The sequence below is a fragment of the Dryas octopetala genome, chromosome 1 (assembly GCF_963921425.1).
Source record: "Dryas octopetala chromosome 1, drDryOcto1.1, whole genome shotgun sequence".
Classification (NCBI taxonomy): domain Eukaryota; kingdom Viridiplantae; phylum Streptophyta; class Magnoliopsida; order Rosales; family Rosaceae; genus Dryas; species Dryas octopetala.
In genome coordinates, this window is record NC_141366.1 from 6888769 (window position 1) to 6909405 (window position 20637).

General features: G+C 36.2%; 4 protein-coding genes across 4 annotated transcripts; 1 reads left to right on the forward strand and 3 right to left on the reverse strand.

The window, feature by feature from the left end:
- Nucleotides 1–349: 349 nt before the first annotated feature.
- Nucleotides 350–5133, reverse strand: TRANS11 (translocase 11). The gene is made up of 8 exons (XM_086250958.1): nt 4563–5133; nt 4318–4392; nt 3830–4047; nt 3044–3494; nt 2866–2930; nt 1657–1850; nt 922–1130; nt 350–747 (listed from the first exon to the last, which is right to left on the reverse strand). Exons 1-8 carry the CDS (start codon nt 4707–4709, stop codon nt 565–567), a joined length of 1542 nt encoding a protein of 513 aa, XP_086107084.1. The 5' UTR covers nt 4710–5133; the 3' UTR covers nt 350–564.
- Nucleotides 5134–5447: 314 nt separating this feature from the next.
- Nucleotides 5448–11219, reverse strand: LARP6A (RNA-binding protein). Its single transcript, XM_086250972.1, has 11 exons — nt 10831–11219; nt 10112–10193; nt 7972–8066; nt 7802–7873; nt 7646–7722; nt 7468–7552; nt 6795–6842; nt 6613–6678; nt 6404–6541; nt 5905–5998; nt 5448–5811 (listed from the first exon to the last, which is right to left on the reverse strand). The coding sequence occupies exons 1-11, from the start codon at nt 11089–11091 to the stop codon at nt 5684–5686; spliced, it is 1146 nt and encodes a 381-aa protein (XP_086107098.1). The 5' UTR covers nt 11092–11219; the 3' UTR covers nt 5448–5683.
- A 1408-nt stretch (nt 11220–12627) lies between these two features.
- LOC147297125 (protein BIIDXI-like) lies at nt 12628–16341 on the reverse strand. Its single transcript, XM_086245930.1, has 3 exons — nt 16147–16341; nt 13803–14300; nt 12628–13383 (listed from the first exon to the last, which is right to left on the reverse strand). Exons 1-3 carry the CDS (start codon nt 16238–16240, stop codon nt 12788–12790), a joined length of 1188 nt encoding a protein of 395 aa, XP_086102056.1. The 5' UTR covers nt 16241–16341; the 3' UTR covers nt 12628–12787.
- A 1277-nt stretch (nt 16342–17618) lies between these two features.
- On the forward strand, nt 17619–19980 carry PFD6 (prefoldin 6). The gene is made up of 5 exons (XM_086228707.1): nt 17619–17771; nt 17850–17920; nt 18240–18364; nt 19350–19410; nt 19693–19980. Exons 1-5 carry the CDS (start codon nt 17693–17695, stop codon nt 19747–19749), a joined length of 393 nt encoding a protein of 130 aa, XP_086084833.1. The 5' UTR covers nt 17619–17692; the 3' UTR covers nt 19750–19980.
- Nucleotides 19981–20637: the final 657 nt, after the last annotated feature.

Here is a 20637-nt window from a genome sequence, read left to right on the forward strand (position 1 = left end):
CATGCCAAGCACAAGCTAAGTGTCAGGTCAAGTCGTGTGACATATTAAGGAAAGCTCTTGCACTCCTCTAGAAGAGCCTAATATAAATAGAAAGTCCAATGCACCTATAAGGCCATAAATTAAATGGGTTATTTATATATTTTTTTGCATTATAGATGGGTTGTATTGTGTCTCTCCAACTTGGTTAATTATATATTTTTACTTGTGACTTTGTGAGAAATGAGAATCATTACAATCATCTTTCACTTGAAATTGTACTTATCATCTTTCAAGTTCCAAGTACTTATAAAAAAAAATTTATTTTCTAAAATATCAAATGAAATTGTACTCTACAGGTATAACTGCCGCCTTGGGCTAACATATCGTATTACAACCGGTAGTTAGCTAAGCAAAATCGACGTACAGGGTTTGACGTGTACATATATTCTATTTTTCCGATATTATAATAACAACCCTACAAAAAAAGAATATAACAAAAATAATTCTTTTTAGTGAAAATATATAAGACAACTTAGGTGAGCCTAACTACAAAGAATGGTAATAACGAAGAGTCTTCCAAAAATGCTATGCAGATATCAGACCCAGATAGGCAGCAAATAACGCCAATATGGAGGATATAACATATGCACCAGCAACAATGACTGGTTCTTTCAGTCCACACAGTTCAAGGTGATGATGAAAGGGGGCCATTCGGAAGAGACGGCGGCCAGCTCCTTGCAAACGCTTGGTTGTCTTGAAGTACAATACCTAAAAGTACACTAGGATATATCAGTCCAGAGAAACCCAAACTCTTTAAACCAAATACCAAAGTGGAACCCATGAATTCACCAAAACATCATAAATCACAACCAAACCCCCGCGCACACTGAGGAGCACATTATATGTTAAAGTTGAATGTTATGGATTCTATGCATAACAAACCTGCATAATAACTGTTGACGCTTCAATGACAAAGATGCCGGATGAAATAAATAATGGAAGGAACATTCCTGTGCAACAAGCCATTGCAGCCAACCCTCCACCTAGTGCCAAGGATCCAGTATCACCCATGAATATAGATGCCTTGAATCGGTTGTGCAAAAGAAAACCAACACAGGCTCCTGCCATTGATGCTCCAAATATAGCAAGGTCTGTTCATATATCATACAATATTTAGAACTCAAGAATTATCAAGAAAAGAAAGGTTGTTTCTTAATCATTTCAACAACCCTGAGTTAACAATCAAACCAACCAAATTGCGAAAGCTAATTTTCTATTCTACACTTATTAGGGTAGCATGGTTGATAATGCAAGCCTTAGTGTTCTCACTCATGGTAGTAGTTTATGAGTGATTCAGGAATCAGCTTCACTAAACAATGGCAAATTTATAAGTAAAAAACTTCAGCCAAACTATACAACACATTGGCAACTTTGCATGCGGACTTAGATACCCTGTCTAGAAAACAAGAATCAATAAGAGATTTATATCAAAGTTGGCCACATTCTAATCCTGTTCTGCATGCCTTATGATTCATCTCTGACAATTGATAAAACACCATTATTCTATCACATGCAACATATGAACTGACATCACAAACAAAATTGAAATTTTGTCAAATGTTGATCTCAAAGCAAATCACCCCCTTTAAATCGTATCATGATGACAACTACACTGACCAGAACATATTGGAAGCACCGCAATTGACATTCCTATAAAAGCCACTGCAGCAGACCCTCCAGCCAGCCCATCAAGACCATCTGTCAAGTTAACTCCATTCCCCATAGAAACAAAACTGAATGAGGCCAACATTAGATAACAATTTCCCAGGCACACAATGCCCAGTGGAGCAGGTAGAGGAACCAACATTTTCCTGCATTGAGAAACCGAACATCAACTTGAATAAAAGTACCATGTGTAAAACATTTATTACATAAATACAGCAGTGTTGACACTGATCGTCCAAAAAATGAAGATCATACTCTCAACTAGTTAAAATAAGATTGTGTATGACATCAATCTCACTCGTAGTTGTCATAGTTAAGAACATCAGACATTAGATTTCAAACGTATTCCAGCAATCTGAAAATGATTATGTACTCCGAAATGTTCTGGAAAAACTTTATTCAGGACAAGAAGTTAAAAGCATTTGGACAATGGAAAACAGGTAGATTTAACAGTACAAGAAAAACAACAAACAAAAACTTGACCATGAGCCCCGTTTTTAAAATGTTTAGTCCTTTCTCATTCAGTGGCATGTATGATCGATCATAGGAAATTACCAGCTATCATGTGCCATAAAAACAAATATGAATTATTACAAATATTCCCAGTAGTATGAGATTCCCAAAATTCATTGCACTTTTTCCCTTAAGCTTTTAATTTTCAAACCATGTGAATTTGTTTTGCATCTCTTAAATTTTCTAGTAATAAGTATTTTAAGATACCACACAGACTTTAGGTTAACATAAAAGTTATTGAATCTTGCTGGTAGTTCAGTATCTGCATATTATACCTAAACATGTTTGCTTAATCTGTAAACATTAGATTTCATACATTTATAAACAATATAATCTCAAATTTGGCAGAAAATTCTGTTTTGCACAGCCTCTTGCAGATTGTTCCCACTCTAGTTAATTTAATATATGTTCAAAACTCACCATAGCTTACCACATATGTACTACATATTTAATAGAACTCTAGGTGAGATTTTTAGGCTAATCCATGTGTTAAATTTAGCATAAGAACAATTATAAATGACAAACTACGCCATGTTTTTTCAGACTGATATTTAGCATTAAACACAAGTTATTTTTTTCTTGAAAACGCGCCATCATAAGAATAGAAATGTGAGTTACCATCAGAAAAATAGTTACAAGAAGATATACATGCCGTAGGGGGATGATATATTTGTTGTATGCAACCAATATGAAAACCAGATCCCAACAGCTACCTGTAAAATAGCAAAACTTAAATTTTACTCACAAGGTTGTCAGAATCAACTCTTAGATAATATAGCAATCAGACCATTAAATTTGAGATAGAAAAGCTCAGTGAAAAATTCACCTCCAAAATAATTTTTGTCCATGCAGATAGACCAGTATTATGATTCTTGATGAGGCTTAAGATATCATCAAGTAACCCAATAGCAGCAAATGCAAGAGTTGCTGTAGCTGCTCCAGAAACTTCAACAGAAGAAAAACCAGCAATGAATTTTGCAACAATTACACCAATTGGTACAAAAAACAGTCCACCCATTGTGGGAGTTCTTTTTTTTAAGGAGTGCCTCACAGGCCCTTCTTTCCGAATAATTTGATGAATCTTCAAGCTATAGAGTAATGGAACACAAACATATCCCGCACAGGAGGCTAAAATGGCTGATATGACAAAGGGGCAGGTCAAGTGAAATGCTGCCAAGGGTAGTCTAACAATCCGCCATGCACACCAATCCACATATAGAAGTACTACCACTAAGAACATTATCAGTCCTATGTTGAGTATTACTCCATGTCTGATCCTGCAAATGTAGAGTACAAAAGATCATCAAACTAAGGAACCTGCAGACACCTTAACCACCTGAAGTGGATTCCCATTCACTAAAAGATTGACGACTTCTCATTGTACCAAAAAAGAAAGGAAATTTTGCATCTCAGTCTACTAGGATTCAAATTTTATTAGCTAAGGTCCAATGAAACTTTTAAATTCGCAGACACCTAAACTTTGAAATACCATATTGTTCTATATGTTTATTTATTTATTTTTTCATAATTTCGTAATTTTTGAAGCTGGAGACAATGAATAATTATCAAGTCATATTAAAAAATGGGCAGTTTCTAAGGTTGGTATACTTGCCTGTGTTTCTTACGCTGTTTCCCAAGCATTGCAAGCCGATGAGCAGTCACAGTTAGAGTGTCATCAGTCGATACAGTGATGGCAGGCAAGTCAACATCAGTCACAGGAGTTACTACAAACTCTGCATCACTATCTTCACCATCGCTGGAATAAATCATCAGCCCTGTACTCTCTTCATGGTTGCCCCGATCATCAAATGGCGACACATCAACTGAATCCTATAGATCAATATAAATCTTTTAATTATAATGGCGTGATTCCTAAAATGAAAAATATCTCGTGACAGTAGTCTGAAGCTGAATTCAGTCAATAAGCTTCCGGAATTAAGAAACTTGATTACAATCAAACTGAATCTTATATATATGTTATCAAAGCACAACCAAAATCTGGAAAAATACTAACGCCAATTGGAAAGAAAAAAAGAAGAAGCAAAAATACAAAGGCATCGTTGTCAGTCCTCAGTATAATCTATAAATTAAAAGCTTTACCTCACCGAAGTCCCCGATATCAACATAACTACAACGAAAGTGGCACCCACGTCTTCCAACAATTTGTCCAATCAACTACAATAACAAGTTCAATAAAGGCGCACGATAAGACCATGAGCAGCAGTGCATAAAAATTTCATATATAGTTGACTTTCTCAGCAACCAAACGGAAATTAAGAATTTAAGCAAAGCAAAGAAGGAAGAAAGGAATCGGTGATTCAGTCCAAAAACAAAACAAAACAAACCTTACGATCGAGGCGGACTTCGGAACTTTGCAGCGATAAGGCGGAAGCGGATCGGCGGCGAGAGACCGTACAGAATGAGGAGCGGTTGCGCGAGCGAGGGGGTTGGAGAAGAGAGAAATGGCGGAGATTCAGAGAATACGATGTCATGGTGAAGAAGAAGAAGAGAGAATGAAGAGAGAGGTATTGTCAGATCTCAAAGAGTTTGGTGAGCCCATTAAAAACTGGAGAGGAAGAAGGGGATATTCGAGTTAACTCATGAGGCATTTTATACCAAAACTACAGCTCAGGCCGGAGGGAAAGCAAAATACAAGCTTTGAAATTCTCGCAACGTTTTTCTGTTTTTTTCTGACGCGCCGACTGGCGCGTGGGGACTGTGGGTAGGCATACCAGATACGCGGGCTTTGGCGCTTTGCTTTGGGTCAGGGTCACACGTGGCACCTCAGAGGACTGGGAAGAAAATTCTTGACTTGGTATATGTTCCTTTCCACTGCTTGCAAGTTGCAACTTACAACTACTTTCTTTTTCGATCTGAAACTTACGACTAATTGTTTGGCACTTGTCAATTGTCCATCCCAAACATTCTAACTGTAAACTGCTTTGCATATTATGTTTTCACATTATCATATGAACTTAATTCCATTAATGTTTTTGAACTATTAATTTGATGAATGTTTAAATACATAATCTAAATTCATAATCAGACAGCATACTGACCAACAAAAATGTTGGAATGGCCCAAGTTGATGCAAGTTCAACGAACATGGTCTGTCATACAAAAGATTTGTGCGGGAAACCGCAAAAAAGCAGTAAATTGACAACAAAAAAAAGGGGGTAAATCCATAACTTCTTTCTATGTATGTGGAATATGAGTGGAAATAAAGGCCCTGCATCAATACAAAGAATGTATTGTAGAACAATCCCAGACCTTGCATCTTGATCTGACAAGTAACAGGAAATTCTACATGCATCTGCATTGCCCACCCTCAACACTGCATTCATTCATTCACATATTCCACCAGCATGAATATACAAAAACTCCGGATTACCAGATCTCAGTGCAATACATGGAAAACTGCATGAACCACAAAATCCCTCCAGATCTGGAGAAATCAGATCACTTGCTAACTCTGATTGGAGAACGGAGTCCGACCTCGCCCCATTGTGAAACCCCTGGTTCCATCAGGCATCCTTGGGCCAGGAGGTGGCTTTGAAGGTTCAATGGCATGACTAGATGAAGTAGTTCCATGGCCTGGGGGGAATAATATCAGAGATTTAAGTTAGAATAGGGAAAAATAGTTTAAATAGGGAAGAAATCAATTCAAAAAGTAGTTCATCAACATACCAAACCCATTGGTGACTCGGTACTTCTGCCTTCCCGATTGCCCCCGATTTCGACCTCTCTGCCCAGTTTTCTCCTTGGGCACATGTTCTCCATCCTAGAATAACAGACGCAAACAGAAAGTATCAACCATCCAATTTTCCATTTTTTCTTCAAATTCTTTGTGGTAGGTTTAGTTTTTTTTACAGATGATTTACCCAAAAGCATATAGAATAGCCTCAGTAGAATTAAACTCGCGATACACTCAAATACTTTAATACAGTAAGAATTTTCATTTTCTTATCGAGGCTTCAATTGGAGAGTTGGGTTAAGTGAACCCATCAAAAAATTTATATCGCAATTTAAAATCTAATTAGAAGTGTTAAATATCTTAGTTCGGTATAATTCAATCAACAGGGAAGTGTTAAAGACAGATTTGCATGGAACTTGGATCAATCAGGACTCCGGTAAAAAATAAATAAATAAATAAACTCCAATCATGAGAGAAACCAATGCCACTTACCTCTTCATCAGTTGTCCGAGTACCATTATGATGCTCAGTTACATTATGATTCTCCTCATCTCCATCAGATATTCGGTTATTATTACTTTTCTCAGAATCAAAACCCCTCCAGGCTTGTTTTCTCTGCCCATACTTTCCCTAAAGTAAATAAAACCAACATTAATTACTCCTATTGCCAAGAATGGAGAAAAACAGTGAGGACCAATTACCATTTGCTTAAGAAGCTTCACTCGCATGCCATTTCTCCAGTCCTCCTCATTATTTAAAGTAGCAACCTAAACCAAATTATCAGGAAATAACAGTAACCTAAGGATTGACTATCAAAGCTATGGAGCCAAATGCAAAATGATGATGATAATGACAGCAAAGACAGAAAGAACAAGACACTCACAGCTTTCTCAGTAGCCTCCACAGTATCATACTCCACAAGTGCATGCAACTGCAGCAAAGAACCAGACACATTTTCACATGAGGCTTCCAAAAAATCTTAAAATTGTCTTCAGAAAGTAGATCTCAATCATCATATAAAGACAGTGTTCACGTGCAATCATCTTTATCATATCCTAAGTATACTAAACAATTAAAACAGATTGCATACCTAACACCTGTATGTAAAAATCACTCAAAATCGAAAGACCACAACATAATACCAAAAGATAAGAAGGGATTTATAGTGCATGAATCATTTTGATTCCCTTTAAACTTGATTTATGCAACTCCATTTCTTCCTTTAATCTCCAAGAGAGCACAGGGATAGAATCTTTTTACAGAAGTTATAACTGTTGGAGAGAGTCATGGCAGTAGCTGCCTGGAGGAGAAGCACAATAAAATAGGCCTTCTTTTTTATACTTCTCCATAGCAATCAAGTCTAGACTTAAGATTTGAATAGCAATGAACCTAAGGTGCCTAAGCACATCATAAAACAACCTTATCACATGCTCAAGAAACCTTTATTCACGATAAACTTCATGGTCCAAAGTGCACATAAAATTAGAAACCATGTTTAATTTTCAGCAATAAGAAACATATACAAACATGGTCCAAGCCCCCTATATTTTCCATACCTTATTACTGATCGGCTTCTCAGCCTTTCCGCCTTTTGTTGACGCTTCTATGGCATGTGGATCAACCATGCATATATCCTTTATACTGGAAATTTCAAAAGTATGCTACAATCATAAATTGGAGAGAAAAGTAATGTGGCAGCAATGGGAAAAAAGGTGGTAAAAAAAAAAACCATACTTTCCAGCTTCACCAAATATTCTCCGAAGGTTCTCCACTGAATGATCCTCGGGTAGATTCTCTACCAAAACAGTGCACTATAATGTACAAATTAGGTGCCAAAGTTTTCTAAAAACAATATACCAAAATAAAATAAAATCAAGTTCCAAATAATACCTTTGGATCCCTGGTTTCAGTTAATGGAAGAGGATGAAGTCGTTTCACCTTCTTCCCACTTTTACTCACAACCTACAAGAAGGAAAATTACGCTCATCTTTTAGCATGTTCAGGATTCACTGGAACATACATTTCTACAAAAGAACAAAAGAACAAAAGAAGAATATTACAAGGAGGGAAGACTCCCTCAATGCAGTCGCTATTAACGAATAGTTTCGCATGAGCTTTTTCATTTTTCTAAAAGAACCAATAACTGAAATGGGAACTGCAAGAAGATATGCCAAAAATTAGTGCAAACTGTTAGATAACAACGCAAATATTACTAGATAAAAGAAAAGGAGAAAATTAAGATTTCGACCACCACATAAACAGGCATTATGAGTTGAGAAAAACACTAAATTTGATACTAAATTGCTATTAAGCAATAGAAAATAATCTTGAATAGGTATGCATCCCATAAGAAAACACAAAGCTCTGCTAACTGGTTGGATTCAATGTGCTTCAGGTAGAATCCAAATATGAATCTAATTATAAACTGTAAAATCCAAATCCGAACCCCCATTCCAAGATCTATATTGCAACAGAATTAAGAATCTAACCAGATCAGTTCTACTTAATTCCAAAATAAATTTAATTGCAATTGGAGCTAAAAATTAATTTTAAGTATGAACTATCAAATGAAATTGGCATGCGAATTGAGTCTTAATTGAGTCAGATTCAACAGTATTTGAATCTTAAACACATTCAAATACAAAGTACAAACATACAAATTTGGTTATCACCAGTTCTAAGTAGACAATTTCCCTGAAAATTCTCTCTTTTATAAAAGCATAGTTACTACTTTATATTATTTTGTAATTTTATAAGTATTTGCTATAAGTATATCAAGAATATCATCTAAAAATTATTAATTTAACTTTAATAATTATTTTATAAAAAATACCCGTGCAACACATGGGTTTGCAGATAGTGGTAATCAAGAGATGTCACACACGAACATGGTGGGAGAAAGAGAAGAGAATTCTAAAAGAGGATGGGACAGTTCTCTAATTCCTGCCCCTAGAGAAGCAATGATTCCCCATCTCAGAAGTGATAAATTATCAAGATTACAATGAATTGGAAACAAGGCCTAAAAAAAGGATCTAAAATCTTCCAGATGAGTAGAGAAGGAATCAGTCAGCAGTCAATTGCATAGTCATTCAAACCAATCCCAGATGCTCGGCACAGCTAAATCTAGCTGCACCAGGAAAACATCCAGGCAAGGCAACCTGTCAGAAGTACCTGCTTTACTCATCACCTTCTTCTTCTCTACTCTACTATTGCTGGATATTATCAATATGCTTGACATTGTAAACATCAAACAAAACAAAACAACTGCAGATAATATTAGGTAAAATCCACATCCAGATACATGAACAAGACATGGAGGTAAGCCAAAAAGAAAAGTTGCAAGTCAATTTGTAACTTGTTAAGTTAAAAGTGTGCAGATAGACTATATATGGAAAGCATCCCACTGGATTAATCCATACAACCTTTTTGGTAATTAAATTCAGCTTGTATTCTTGATTTTATTAGTCAGGTATAATTTACGCCATACAAACTGGTAAGAAATTACTATTACAGAGTACATCTATTCGTCTGAAGTTAGAAGCATTTAGGGACTATAGTTGTTAGGGACCTAGGGTAGACAACTCTAGGCAAATTATCTCTTATTCGGTCCTAGGCATTCATGACTAGGTAGGTCTCACCCCCATTCATCCACACAATAGTCTAATTTATTCTAAAAGGCCCCTAGAACTCAGTTCTATCAAAAATCTTGCTCCACTGAAATAAATTTATAAAATACTTCCCATAACACTATAAGGGATCAATGATCAGCTCAAAAGCCATTTCGGTCTGCTTCTTAAGATGTGAAGCAGGCAAGATATAAACATTAGAAAGGAAGAGACAGGGCAGCTTCTAAAAACCACTTCAACGACAAAGAGTAACAACTTTCCATCACAAGTCCTATTTGTATCACCTGGAGAAACAATTTTAAACCTACAAGTGGACCAAGTTCATGGGCAGCTATAGTATAATTTAGATTTCGTTTAAAAGTTTTCCAGCATCCACTGAATCACCCTCAAGCAAAGGATGTTCCCTGGTCAATCACAGCAAAATAAGTACGGGGCCATTTGGAGGACAACATTGGTAAGATATTCGTATAAAAAAAAGTAAATTGAATAAAAAAGATATGCAAGTTTTAGTTTTGTACAATAAGATCATACCACTAAAACTAAATTGAATCGAACAAAAACCATAACTACTCACCAAAACCTTCTTTGTTCTTCTTAATCAAACTCAACATATATTTGTCAGAGGGCAAATTTTCATCACTGAAGTAATATTCTACCTGCAAAACCACAAAAAAGAAAAAGAAAAAAGTGTTCTTACATGTGATCTTAAAATTAATATAGCCTGACGTACAATGTGAGGAAAAAAATATTGCAAACCTTATAGCTTTACTTTCTATTTGATTAAAAGTGCAGCAAGAGTCAAACTTCAGACTTAATTTAAAAGCAAAGAAACTGAAACTACTCCTAGTTTTCTCTCCCCTACCGAATCTCTAACCTCTCTTCTTAGTTTTTCTGAAGTGCAAGTTAATGGTTAGCAATGTGAGCACAGAAAAATAGTACATTACGTTTCTTTATAATATGGCTTCGAACAGTGATTTCAAATAAGCTCTCAATTCACTTATTCCATGCATATGCACACATGAAATCAACCAAAACTTTTTACATTATTTAGACCAAACAAGCACGAATTCTGCGCATTATTTTCAAAAATGCTAAAGCGACTCAAACATTCGGGGAGAGAGAATGCGATTCTAGGGTTCATAATGAATAAAACGAATATGACAAGATTATTCAAAGATCCAAACATCATTTCCAATTCATATTCCTTTATTAATCCAAAAACAAACAGACACAAAAATCAAGGTGTTCATTATCAAGATTCAAGAACCGCATGCTCAGAGGGAGAGATATTGCCTGCTTAATAATTTTTTGTTTGAGATCCTCGGAGAGACCGCCTGTCACAGAAGATGATTGATCGGGTTCATCATCGGACGGCAGTGGTTGAATCTCGGAGGACGAGTTGTGATCGGGCGATCCGACAGGTGAGATTTCATGGTCGTGCGGCGGAGACGGTGGGGGGGAGTCGGTGGTGATGGCGGTGACGTCGGTGCTGTCGGTGGTGGTGGTGGTGGTGGTGGCGGCGGCGGCGGCGGCGGGCCCCTCTTCGCCTTCCATTTTGGGAAAGAACAAAGAGGAGGGGAGAGGAGAGAGGAGGGCGAGACCTTCCAGAGGTTTGAAAATGCGAAAGAAGACCCCCGCTCTTTCTTCTCCTAATTTCTGGTTGCTTCTCCCTTCGACCCTTTTATAGAATTGGAGGTGTGCTATACATTGACGTCTGCCGATGATATTTTCGTCATTTCACCTCATGGCTAGGGACTGAGTTAAACAATTCGTATTGAAACCCTATAAATCTGATGGTCCTCCTACTTAGTTACTTTTTTGGAAATGGCTGAATTATTTAAAAAGTCGGCAATGTTAAATTTAGGGTACATAGTTTATGAATTTTTTAGTGAATCTTAATTTATTCTATTAACTATAAAAAGTATTAATTTGATCCATGAACTTTTCAAGTTGTACCAAATTAATACAAACGTTAACTTTTATAGAAAAATTTAACGAAAACTAGTCATATGTACAACAAGTGATTACATTTTCAGGTATATTTCAATCTATTTATCACATTTTCATATAACTAATTTCGTTAATTTTTTGATGGAAATTAACGTTTGTACTGATTTGGTATAATTTAAAAAATTTGTAGACCAAATTGATACTTTTTATAGTTAGTGAACCAAATTAAGAATCAGTGTAAACATCGTGAACCATTTTTGTATTTAATCCAAATATCAATATAGAATTGAGTTAGTCAAAGTTGATTTAACAAATGGTCGAGCTCCTTCAGTATATATGAAAACTTAGAGTAGAGAATATGTTGAAATTAGAATTGAGTTGGTTGAGTATATTTTTTTTATGAGAAGTAGTTCAAAATTTACCAAAATTCAATTGTTAACTTTTGAGAATATGAGTTAAAATGATAACTGTCTCATTGAAATCGGCAATTTCACAAAATTTTCCTTTACTAGACAGTGAAACACATCAAAACATGAACAAATTTATATCATAAAGATCAAAGCTTATTATCTTTTCCTAATTATTAGTATAGAAATAGATAAGATTTCAATTTTTTTGTGGTAATCCAATTTTACTATAAAAGCTACGTAATGATTAAATAAAAATTGAATTTGACGCATGTACTACGAAACCCAACTTATAAGCTTTTTAAGGAATATGAAAACTTGTATTTCACATTATTTAGAGGGTGAACCTCATTTTAAAGAATGAAGGTTAATTTTAGATGCCTAATCACGTTATCACCCCTCATATTGAAATGAATCCCCGTGAAGTGCGATTATGAAAAGTGGTAAAGTAAAGGTTCATAAACTTTGTGGGTAAGAAAATGGCCATTAGCAAAGCATCATACTGATCTTCAACTTGGATTGTGCTTTATTTACGATGGATACGATAAAAATGATACTCTTATTATGGGATGTGAGCATAATCACTCTACCAATCAATTGTAGTTTGATTGGATTTTTCACGAAGAAATCCGACAACTCCAATCAAATTAGATAGGTCAGGTTTGGTTGAATTGAATTGGATTTTGAATCTCTTACTTGAAAGGCCCGTGTCTTTGCCATTAAGAATATTCAATAAAGAAAAAGACATTGATTCTCATTATCATAGCAAAATTATAAAGCAAAGACCACATACAACGTCGGACTTGGGACTATCATTTGCCAACACTCCCATGTCAGACCAACCAAACCATACGTTACATATAACATACTCTCTAACCAAACCCACCCTATAGCTAAACCAAAACCCAAACAAACGCCCAGAAAGCAAGCCCAAGTCTTAGGGCCAACCCTCCAAGCCCATTTCTCCTGGACCCAGAAAACCAAACCCTCACATCATCTACCACAGGCCCACACAGTGAGCTCATGTCATCAGTCCTTGTATTGTAATACACACTATAGAATGCAATCCTTGTCCTCTCAGCCTTGGCCGTGAAATTCACACTGGCACTTTGGAATGTGGTGTTAGAATTAGGGGTGTAATGGACATTTTGGGCTTGGTCACCTGCAAAGGCCATAATACCAAGAGGTTGCTTGCATTTGTCATTGGCATGTCCCAAAGAAAAGCTCAGGATATATGGCTTGTTTGGGGCAGTTTCAACCATTTGGGAAATGATCCCTTCCTTCCCAGAAAGCAATTCAATAGCTCGTTTGCCCTGTGGCACACTGAAATGGTAGGAGTCAATGTACCTAACCGCCCGGTTCGACTCGACAATCCAACCGGGTAAGGAGGACGTCTCTTCGTCCAGGTTGGTGGGAAGCAGCACTCCTAGTGAGATGTTTGCAAACATCCATGGACCTTCCTCAAAATCACCATTAACCACCGCATTGTCTGCACAAATTTAAATAGTAAATAGTAACCATTTAGTAACGTACAATCACATAGTACATTTGTACGTACTTTAGGTTTGCTAGAACTTTCAATCCGAAAATAACAGAAATATCTTCAATCTGAACCACACGTTTAAACGAAAAATGCCCTTCAATGATTCACACCCTACTCTGAGTCTATGACTATATATTTTTCTCTAGCTTTAGACTTTCGGATGACGAACTTTGAATGTAATGAGACCAAGGGATCAAAAGGTCAAAAAAGCATGAGATCATTTTACCCACTCCTAAAAAATTACAACTTTACCCTTAGCAAACAGGCTGTTTTTAATAGCTTTTTTTAAACATTTTACCCACCTCACTCCTAATACTAGGCGTCTAGGAAGCATAGGAAAACGAAAGGAAGAGAGATTTGTTTACCTTTGGGCCTATCAGGCGTAAAGAGCTTCTTGATGGCAATATCATCAATGATGGGCCCACAAGTGGGGTCATCCTCCATTCCGGGATTCGCAAAAACCAACCTCGCATCATCCTCTTCGGCCTCGAAAGCCCACGCGTAAGGGTCCCACCCCTGCACGTTATACAGTGTCTGTAGGTCTATCGTCTGCGATGCAGGTGGCACTGACACGTTCAACGACTCCAGCTGCGCGCACGTGCGAGCCGCGCTGAAAGTGACGGAGTAGATGGAGCCCTTCTCCACCTTCACGTCCTGGCTTATTTCGGCGTCGTTTCCGAGCCTCACCGCGTGTCTACCTTCGGGTACGATGAGGATCATCCCACCCTGTTTTTGCCCGGACTCCACCAGCTCTACGGTGCCCTTTGATTTCCAGCTCGGGATCCCAGTAGGCCCATCTACTATGGCCTCGTCAGAAAATCCACCTGATGGGGTTGCTTCAAAATTACCGTTCGGCAGTGGTCCTGATGCAAATCAAAGGGTAAAAATATAAAATAAAATAGAACGAATTTAACAAAAGTTATAAATTTTTTGTATGGAAAATACAAACCAGTATGAGAAAACGAATCAATCTTTCACTACAAAAATCAAATCAATGAAGGATTGTCAATTATTTTAGGGTGATTGTCACACCGTTAAATAGTGTTATTATTGATTCTAAGTATTATAACATGATCGGACGCACGTGATAATGTGACAGTCTCACTAAATTACTCCAAAACATAGTTAAGATAGTAAAAGCAATTTTGTTCTAAAGACTATATACAAATGTATGCATACCAAAAACAACAAAGGCTAAAAATTCTTTTGCCTTGGCTCTTCCTCCCCAATGGTGTACATAACTACATACAGCCCAATGGTCAAGAAATGTGAAACAAACACAACAAAAACACAGACATATTTCTTCTGGCATGACATGACAGTAGGACAACCTGCCCACCTCAGGACAAAGCTCTGTCGGCCGTGTTATTTTTCCACCTCAGAAATTCAATAATATTACAAGTAGAGAAAAATTGTCATTCTCAAGGTGCTGTTTTCAATTCCAAAAATATAAAAAATGTTTTGGAAATATCTTTATCAGCATATTATATTTTCTTTCTTTGGTCATTTGCTCTTTGCCTTCAATTTTGTGGTGCTTCAGTTTCCCACTTCACCACTCAGCAGATTTCAGAAGAACATTTACCTCTGGATAACCTTATCCATCCATGTCCCTCAAATGTCAGGAAGCCCAAAATCATATAATTCTTTTTTAAGAAAACAATCAGAAAATATATAAGATAACTATCAAAAATTTTAAAAATAAACACTGATATGATAAACGCGTGGACCCACGTTAAGTCTAAAAAAGCAGTTCTACGGTCACTGATTTACGGACACCAAACACCATGTGGGTGGCGATCCGGGTAAGTAATCTAAAGGACAACTATAAAATTATTTAGGGGCAGTTTCCTTTACGGAAAGGACATTGTCCTTTTGTATAATTAGGGGAAAAAAGTCCAGAAATTTAGCGCCAACTCTGTCCACTTTTGTCATTTTACCTCACTATAGCATTGACCAAAGGGTAACTAGCTACAGGGCCATTATTGCGTATGGGTTTATGCCCAAGCTCACTTTTTACGCACCCATAATGTTTAGGCCTGAAGTTGGGGGGTATGCCCAAAAAATTTAAAAGACCGAAGAATAAAGCCTAAAATTTGGGAAAGCCTTGCAAATAAACTAATGTTCTTGTGATGCTCAGAATTAGCAAAACACTAATACGGTAATCCCTCACCAGTCACCTCCATTTGAATAGGGGTTTGAATGACAGAACAAAGCTCCAAGAAACTTGAGCTTGAGAAAATGGGGGGGAATTACATTGATGAATGATGATTGATTATTGGGTTTTTGTTTGTGAAAATCAAAGTGATTATTTTAGTAGATGTGTTGGTGACCAAAGTGAAACAGGGTCTCAAAGAACCTATCAATGGCGGTGGAGCTAAATGACCATAACCAACACTGTTTTTCAGAGTATAAACAATCACTACATAAACCAAATGCAACACAAAGATTCCGTGTTCAGATAAGTAGTACTGTAGTACTTGGAAGAAAATAAACACAAAATTGCAAATAAAATCCAAGCTTAGTACTAATCTTTCAGGCCAACTTGGGACTACAGTGTTTACCAGATCTCAGGAGTTGGAAAGAAAAGAAAACAAGCCAGAACCAACAAAAAAGAAGTAATTTTGAAATGAAAGCTGAAAGAGAGCCGTGAATGTTTTCAAGCATTGAGATAGAAAACTGAGAAACAAACAGAGAACCCAGAAGACGTACCATCTTCTGCTAGGATTGTAGTAGCCAAACGACCAAGAAGAAGCAGAAACGGTAAGACCCATTTGGCTGGTGTGGAGCTCCGACCCATCTTCATAGTCAAATACGCTCTCTCTCTCACACAGTCGGTCTCTTTTGTACTGGGTTTGTAGCGACAGAGGAAAAGAGGAAGGGGGAGTGAGTGTGGGAGAGTGAGACTGAGAGTGTGGTTTTATATAAAAGATTCGAGTTCAGTCGTCTTTATTCTTTAGCTCGTAGGATTTACTTTATTTAATCAAAGTGTTTTTACTTTAATATGATTAATTTGACAAAAAGGGCTGGCAAGGCTTCTTTAATTTTTCTCGAATTACAGTGAAAGAACAAAGAAAAGTCGTCGTGCTGTTCCCACCTAAATATTTTAATTAAGTTTTTATTTATTCGGATGCCGTGTTTTCGGAATCGTGGTCTCGCGGCGGGCCCGACCTACCGCCGTTTCATGGTACTTTTTGACAGGATTCAAAGCACTCGTGACTTCGTGAGTTTATTTATTTCTTATTTCTTTGCTTTGCGCCGAGGAAAAAACAATAAAATGAAAAGAGGGAAACTTCTCAAATCAAGAGGGAAATGTAGCATCCCCACTTCTCATTTTCATTCTCATTCTCATTTTCATTTTCTTATTTTCAAGTGAAATCAACAGTGATTTTATGGTAACACTATTTTCACTCTTGCAAACACTATTTTTGGATTCTTACATAAAATGCATTTTACAATACTTCCCTTTTTTTTTTTTTTTGCAAGAAATCATATTACAATGCCACTGATCATATGGTGCAAGTTGAGGAACGATGCCAATAGGGCTTTATATTTGCATGGTTCATGTTGTAATATGTTGTTAAATTTTATTTTTTTAATATAAATTTAAGATGAAAGACAAATTTAAACATCATTTGTTATTTATATAAATTTCATGTTCATAACGTGACACATGTATGTTCATAATCTTAGAAAATTAGCGACCTTCACTCTGGAGGTTGATGACCTCGCTAACCTCAATTGTGATCGGTAAGGAAGGTTAGAGTGAGATACAGAGAAAAAGAGAGGGATTGGCATAATAGGAACAACCATGGCCGGGAGGGGGGAGTTCTGCGACGACCACTTAGCGATGGGGAGTTAGGGTATGCAACATCTTTTTTACTAATTTATTAGTTTATTTTGTGTTTTAATTATTTTGTTAGGGGGTGTTAGTCATTTTATAAAATAGTTAGGACATTTTAGTCATTTCATAATAAAAATTGTCATTAAAAATAAAATATTGGGGGTGTTAAGAGACAAGTGATGGGTGCACATAGAAAATCCCTCAAAGTTTTACATGATTGGGCTCTAATAAAAGCTTAAGTGGGCCTCATATGAACTCAGCAATTTCAAATGAGACATGCCCAAGCTCTGGACCCAAAAGATTGAATTAAGGCCCAACAGATTGCAGATCAAAAGCATACTGCAAAGACATGAACTGAATTGGAGACCTATAAGCAGAAGAAGTAGAAGCAATAGCACTATAGCAGCAAAAGCAATGGCGTCGTCGTCAGCTCTTCGAGAGCTTCAGCGCGAATTGGAGACCAAAGCTAACGATCTCAGCAAAATCCAAAAAGGCAAGCTATAGATTTGAAATATATGTATAAATCTATACTTGAACGTGAAAAACCCTAACATGGTAATTGCTCTTTCAGATATTTCAAAGAATCATCAGGTGAGAAAGAAGTACACCATTCAGCTCGGCGAGAACGAGCTCGTCCTCAAGGTCTTCCTCTCCTTACTGTGTTTTCTCTATTTCCTGTTTGGTTACTGGGAAAACGAAGTTAGCTCTTATTATGATTGTTAAATAAGCCAAAACGTTAAATTGCATTAAAAGAGTGTTTTCAGAATGATTGAACTGCTTTTCTTGCTTCTCCTTACAAAATATCGATGACCCTAAATCTGATATGTATATAACTATATAAACTTTTATTTAATTGCAGGCAAATGAGCTTATTCTAGTCTTCATAATCTCATGGTGATTGGTTAGTGATTTACTTTTAGATAAATTAGTAATGTGATTGTGGTTATGTTTATGTTTGTAGGAATTGGATCTGCTCAGTGAAGACGCCAATGTTTTCAAATTGATCGGTCCGGTTCTTGTGAAGCAGGATTTGGCAGAGGCAAGGGCGAATGTGCGCAAGAGAATCGAATACATCTCTGCTGAACTGTATGTTTCTCTTTCGTTTATTTTTATGTTATGGTTTGTAATCTATTATTGCAATCTTGAACAAATCATTTCGAATTTTAAAGTTATGGACTACTGGAAGTATTTAGAAAGTGCATATGCTACATATTTTCCCATCATCCAAATTCCATGGTACTGCAAATTTAATTTATGGTCTTTTGATAGTATTTTTGAAAGGGGCAAGACTTAGGTACAATTTCTTATGTTAATTTCTTAGATTTTCTTAAAAGCATAATAATTTCAATAATGAGATTCAATATTGGAATTTACTTGGCAATAAAACTTGTACTGTAGATCAAATGCACAAAAAGTGATTTAACCTAGATTTTGTGAACAGTTTCAGAATGTTATGAGGAAAGTGAGAGTTGAGGTCAAATGTTTATTGGTCAAACCAAATGAATTTTTTTTTGTGTATTTTGAATTCTAACTGATACACATTAGATGATAGGTCTTGATAATTGATGTTAATGCTGAAAAGTTAAATTTTAAATGGAACCTAATTAACCTAGCCTAAGTTTTTTCTTTTTCGAAAGTTAAAACAGGGTTTGGAGTGTCTTTCTCTGAAGCTATGCATTCTGTGTTCAGTATTCATGATTATGGTTCATGTAAAAAAAATTTATTCTGTTCGTAGGGTTATCATGAGAAACCTTTTAATGGGGAAGTTATTAGATGGATCTTATACCAGTTATCGACTACATTTCCTGGTTTTGGATTGACTATGTAATAATAGATGCGTGCTTTTAGAAAAACTTGCTAGGATATTAACATAGGTTTCGTAGATGTTTTCACAGCTTTTACCTATACTTTTGGGCGCTTATATGAAACACATTGCATGGTTTCATTCTATTTGTAGACCATAAAGCTTCTCTTCTTTACTCTTTTTATCATTGTCTTTGTCATCATAATCCTATTTTATCTTTGATGCATATGCTTGGCGCCGAAACTGTATATTTATTTTGCACAACAGGAAGCGGCTTGATTCTACTCTTCAAGATATGGAAGAGAAGCAAAATAGCAAGAAAGACACGGTTTGTATACTTCCTTTTTGTGTTCATCGTAAATACTCTCTTATAACACCAGAGTTGTTCATATGGTCTCTAACTTTGATTAAATTATGGTAATATATCTGTGGTATTTGAAGAAATTATAATAGCCTGATCCTAAATTTGTAGGAGCTGCATGAATACTTTACTCATGCTCCTAAATTTGGGTGTACACTGCAAAGGGTTATATAACTAGAAGATTATACCATTCATAACCGATGCAGACATTCAATATTAATTGCTTCTATTGGATATGTTGTTTTGCAGATTTTAAAAGTACAACAGAGGATACAATCTCTCCAGGCTGGAAAAGCAAAGGCATAATTTGTTTTTGTAGTTGTGTTCACTTGTCAGCAGTAATGTTTTCTATGTTTGGATGTCTTTTCTTTTTTGTTCTAGTTTGAAGTTACAGTGGCCATTGGAAATGCTGCTTGTCATTCTAGTTGCAGTAGGGTTTTAGCTTTTCCCTCAACATTGATTGTAACCTTATAAAAGGGAGGTCTTATCAATATATAAAAACAGAAATTTGAGCAGATTGATTTTTGCTCTGTTCCACAGGCCATTGATTACTCAATTTGCAATACAAACAGCATTACTCAACTTGGTCAGAAATGTGGTATGTGTAAAGCATTATTCTGTTTTTTGATGTGTTGCTAATTAACGCAATGTCGAGAAGATGTATATGTCAAGCATTACTCTTTCAGCACTAGCAGAGCATCTGATGGATTTCACCCCCCCAAAAAAAAAACTTTTCACAAATGAAATATCAGGGCCAGTCATTTCTGTCCCCATATATATATATATATATATAAATTCGTGTGTGATTGAAGAGGACAAAAACTATAAATAGTACTCAAATTAATGTATTAATTGTCTCATCCTGGAGTTATAGGCTTCTAAATATTCTTTCTACGATTGGAGTCTTGTCATACAAGATAGGCTGAGAGGGAGTGCATTCATTGTTTTTATGGAATAAGTTGTTTTGTTATAGAATGTAACATTTTAATATGAGTTGTGTATTATAAATCTAAAGGTGTATGAGTAAATTCAAAACACTATTGAGTGTGTGAATGTAAACAGTTGGATTTGCAATTCTTGGTAGCCTGGTAGGTCCCTTCTCAACGAAAAAAGCCAATAAAGGAGGCTCTCATAAACTGGTTGTGTATGTTACTCGTTTTAACTAAGCAAACAGCACATGATTTCGATTGAGAT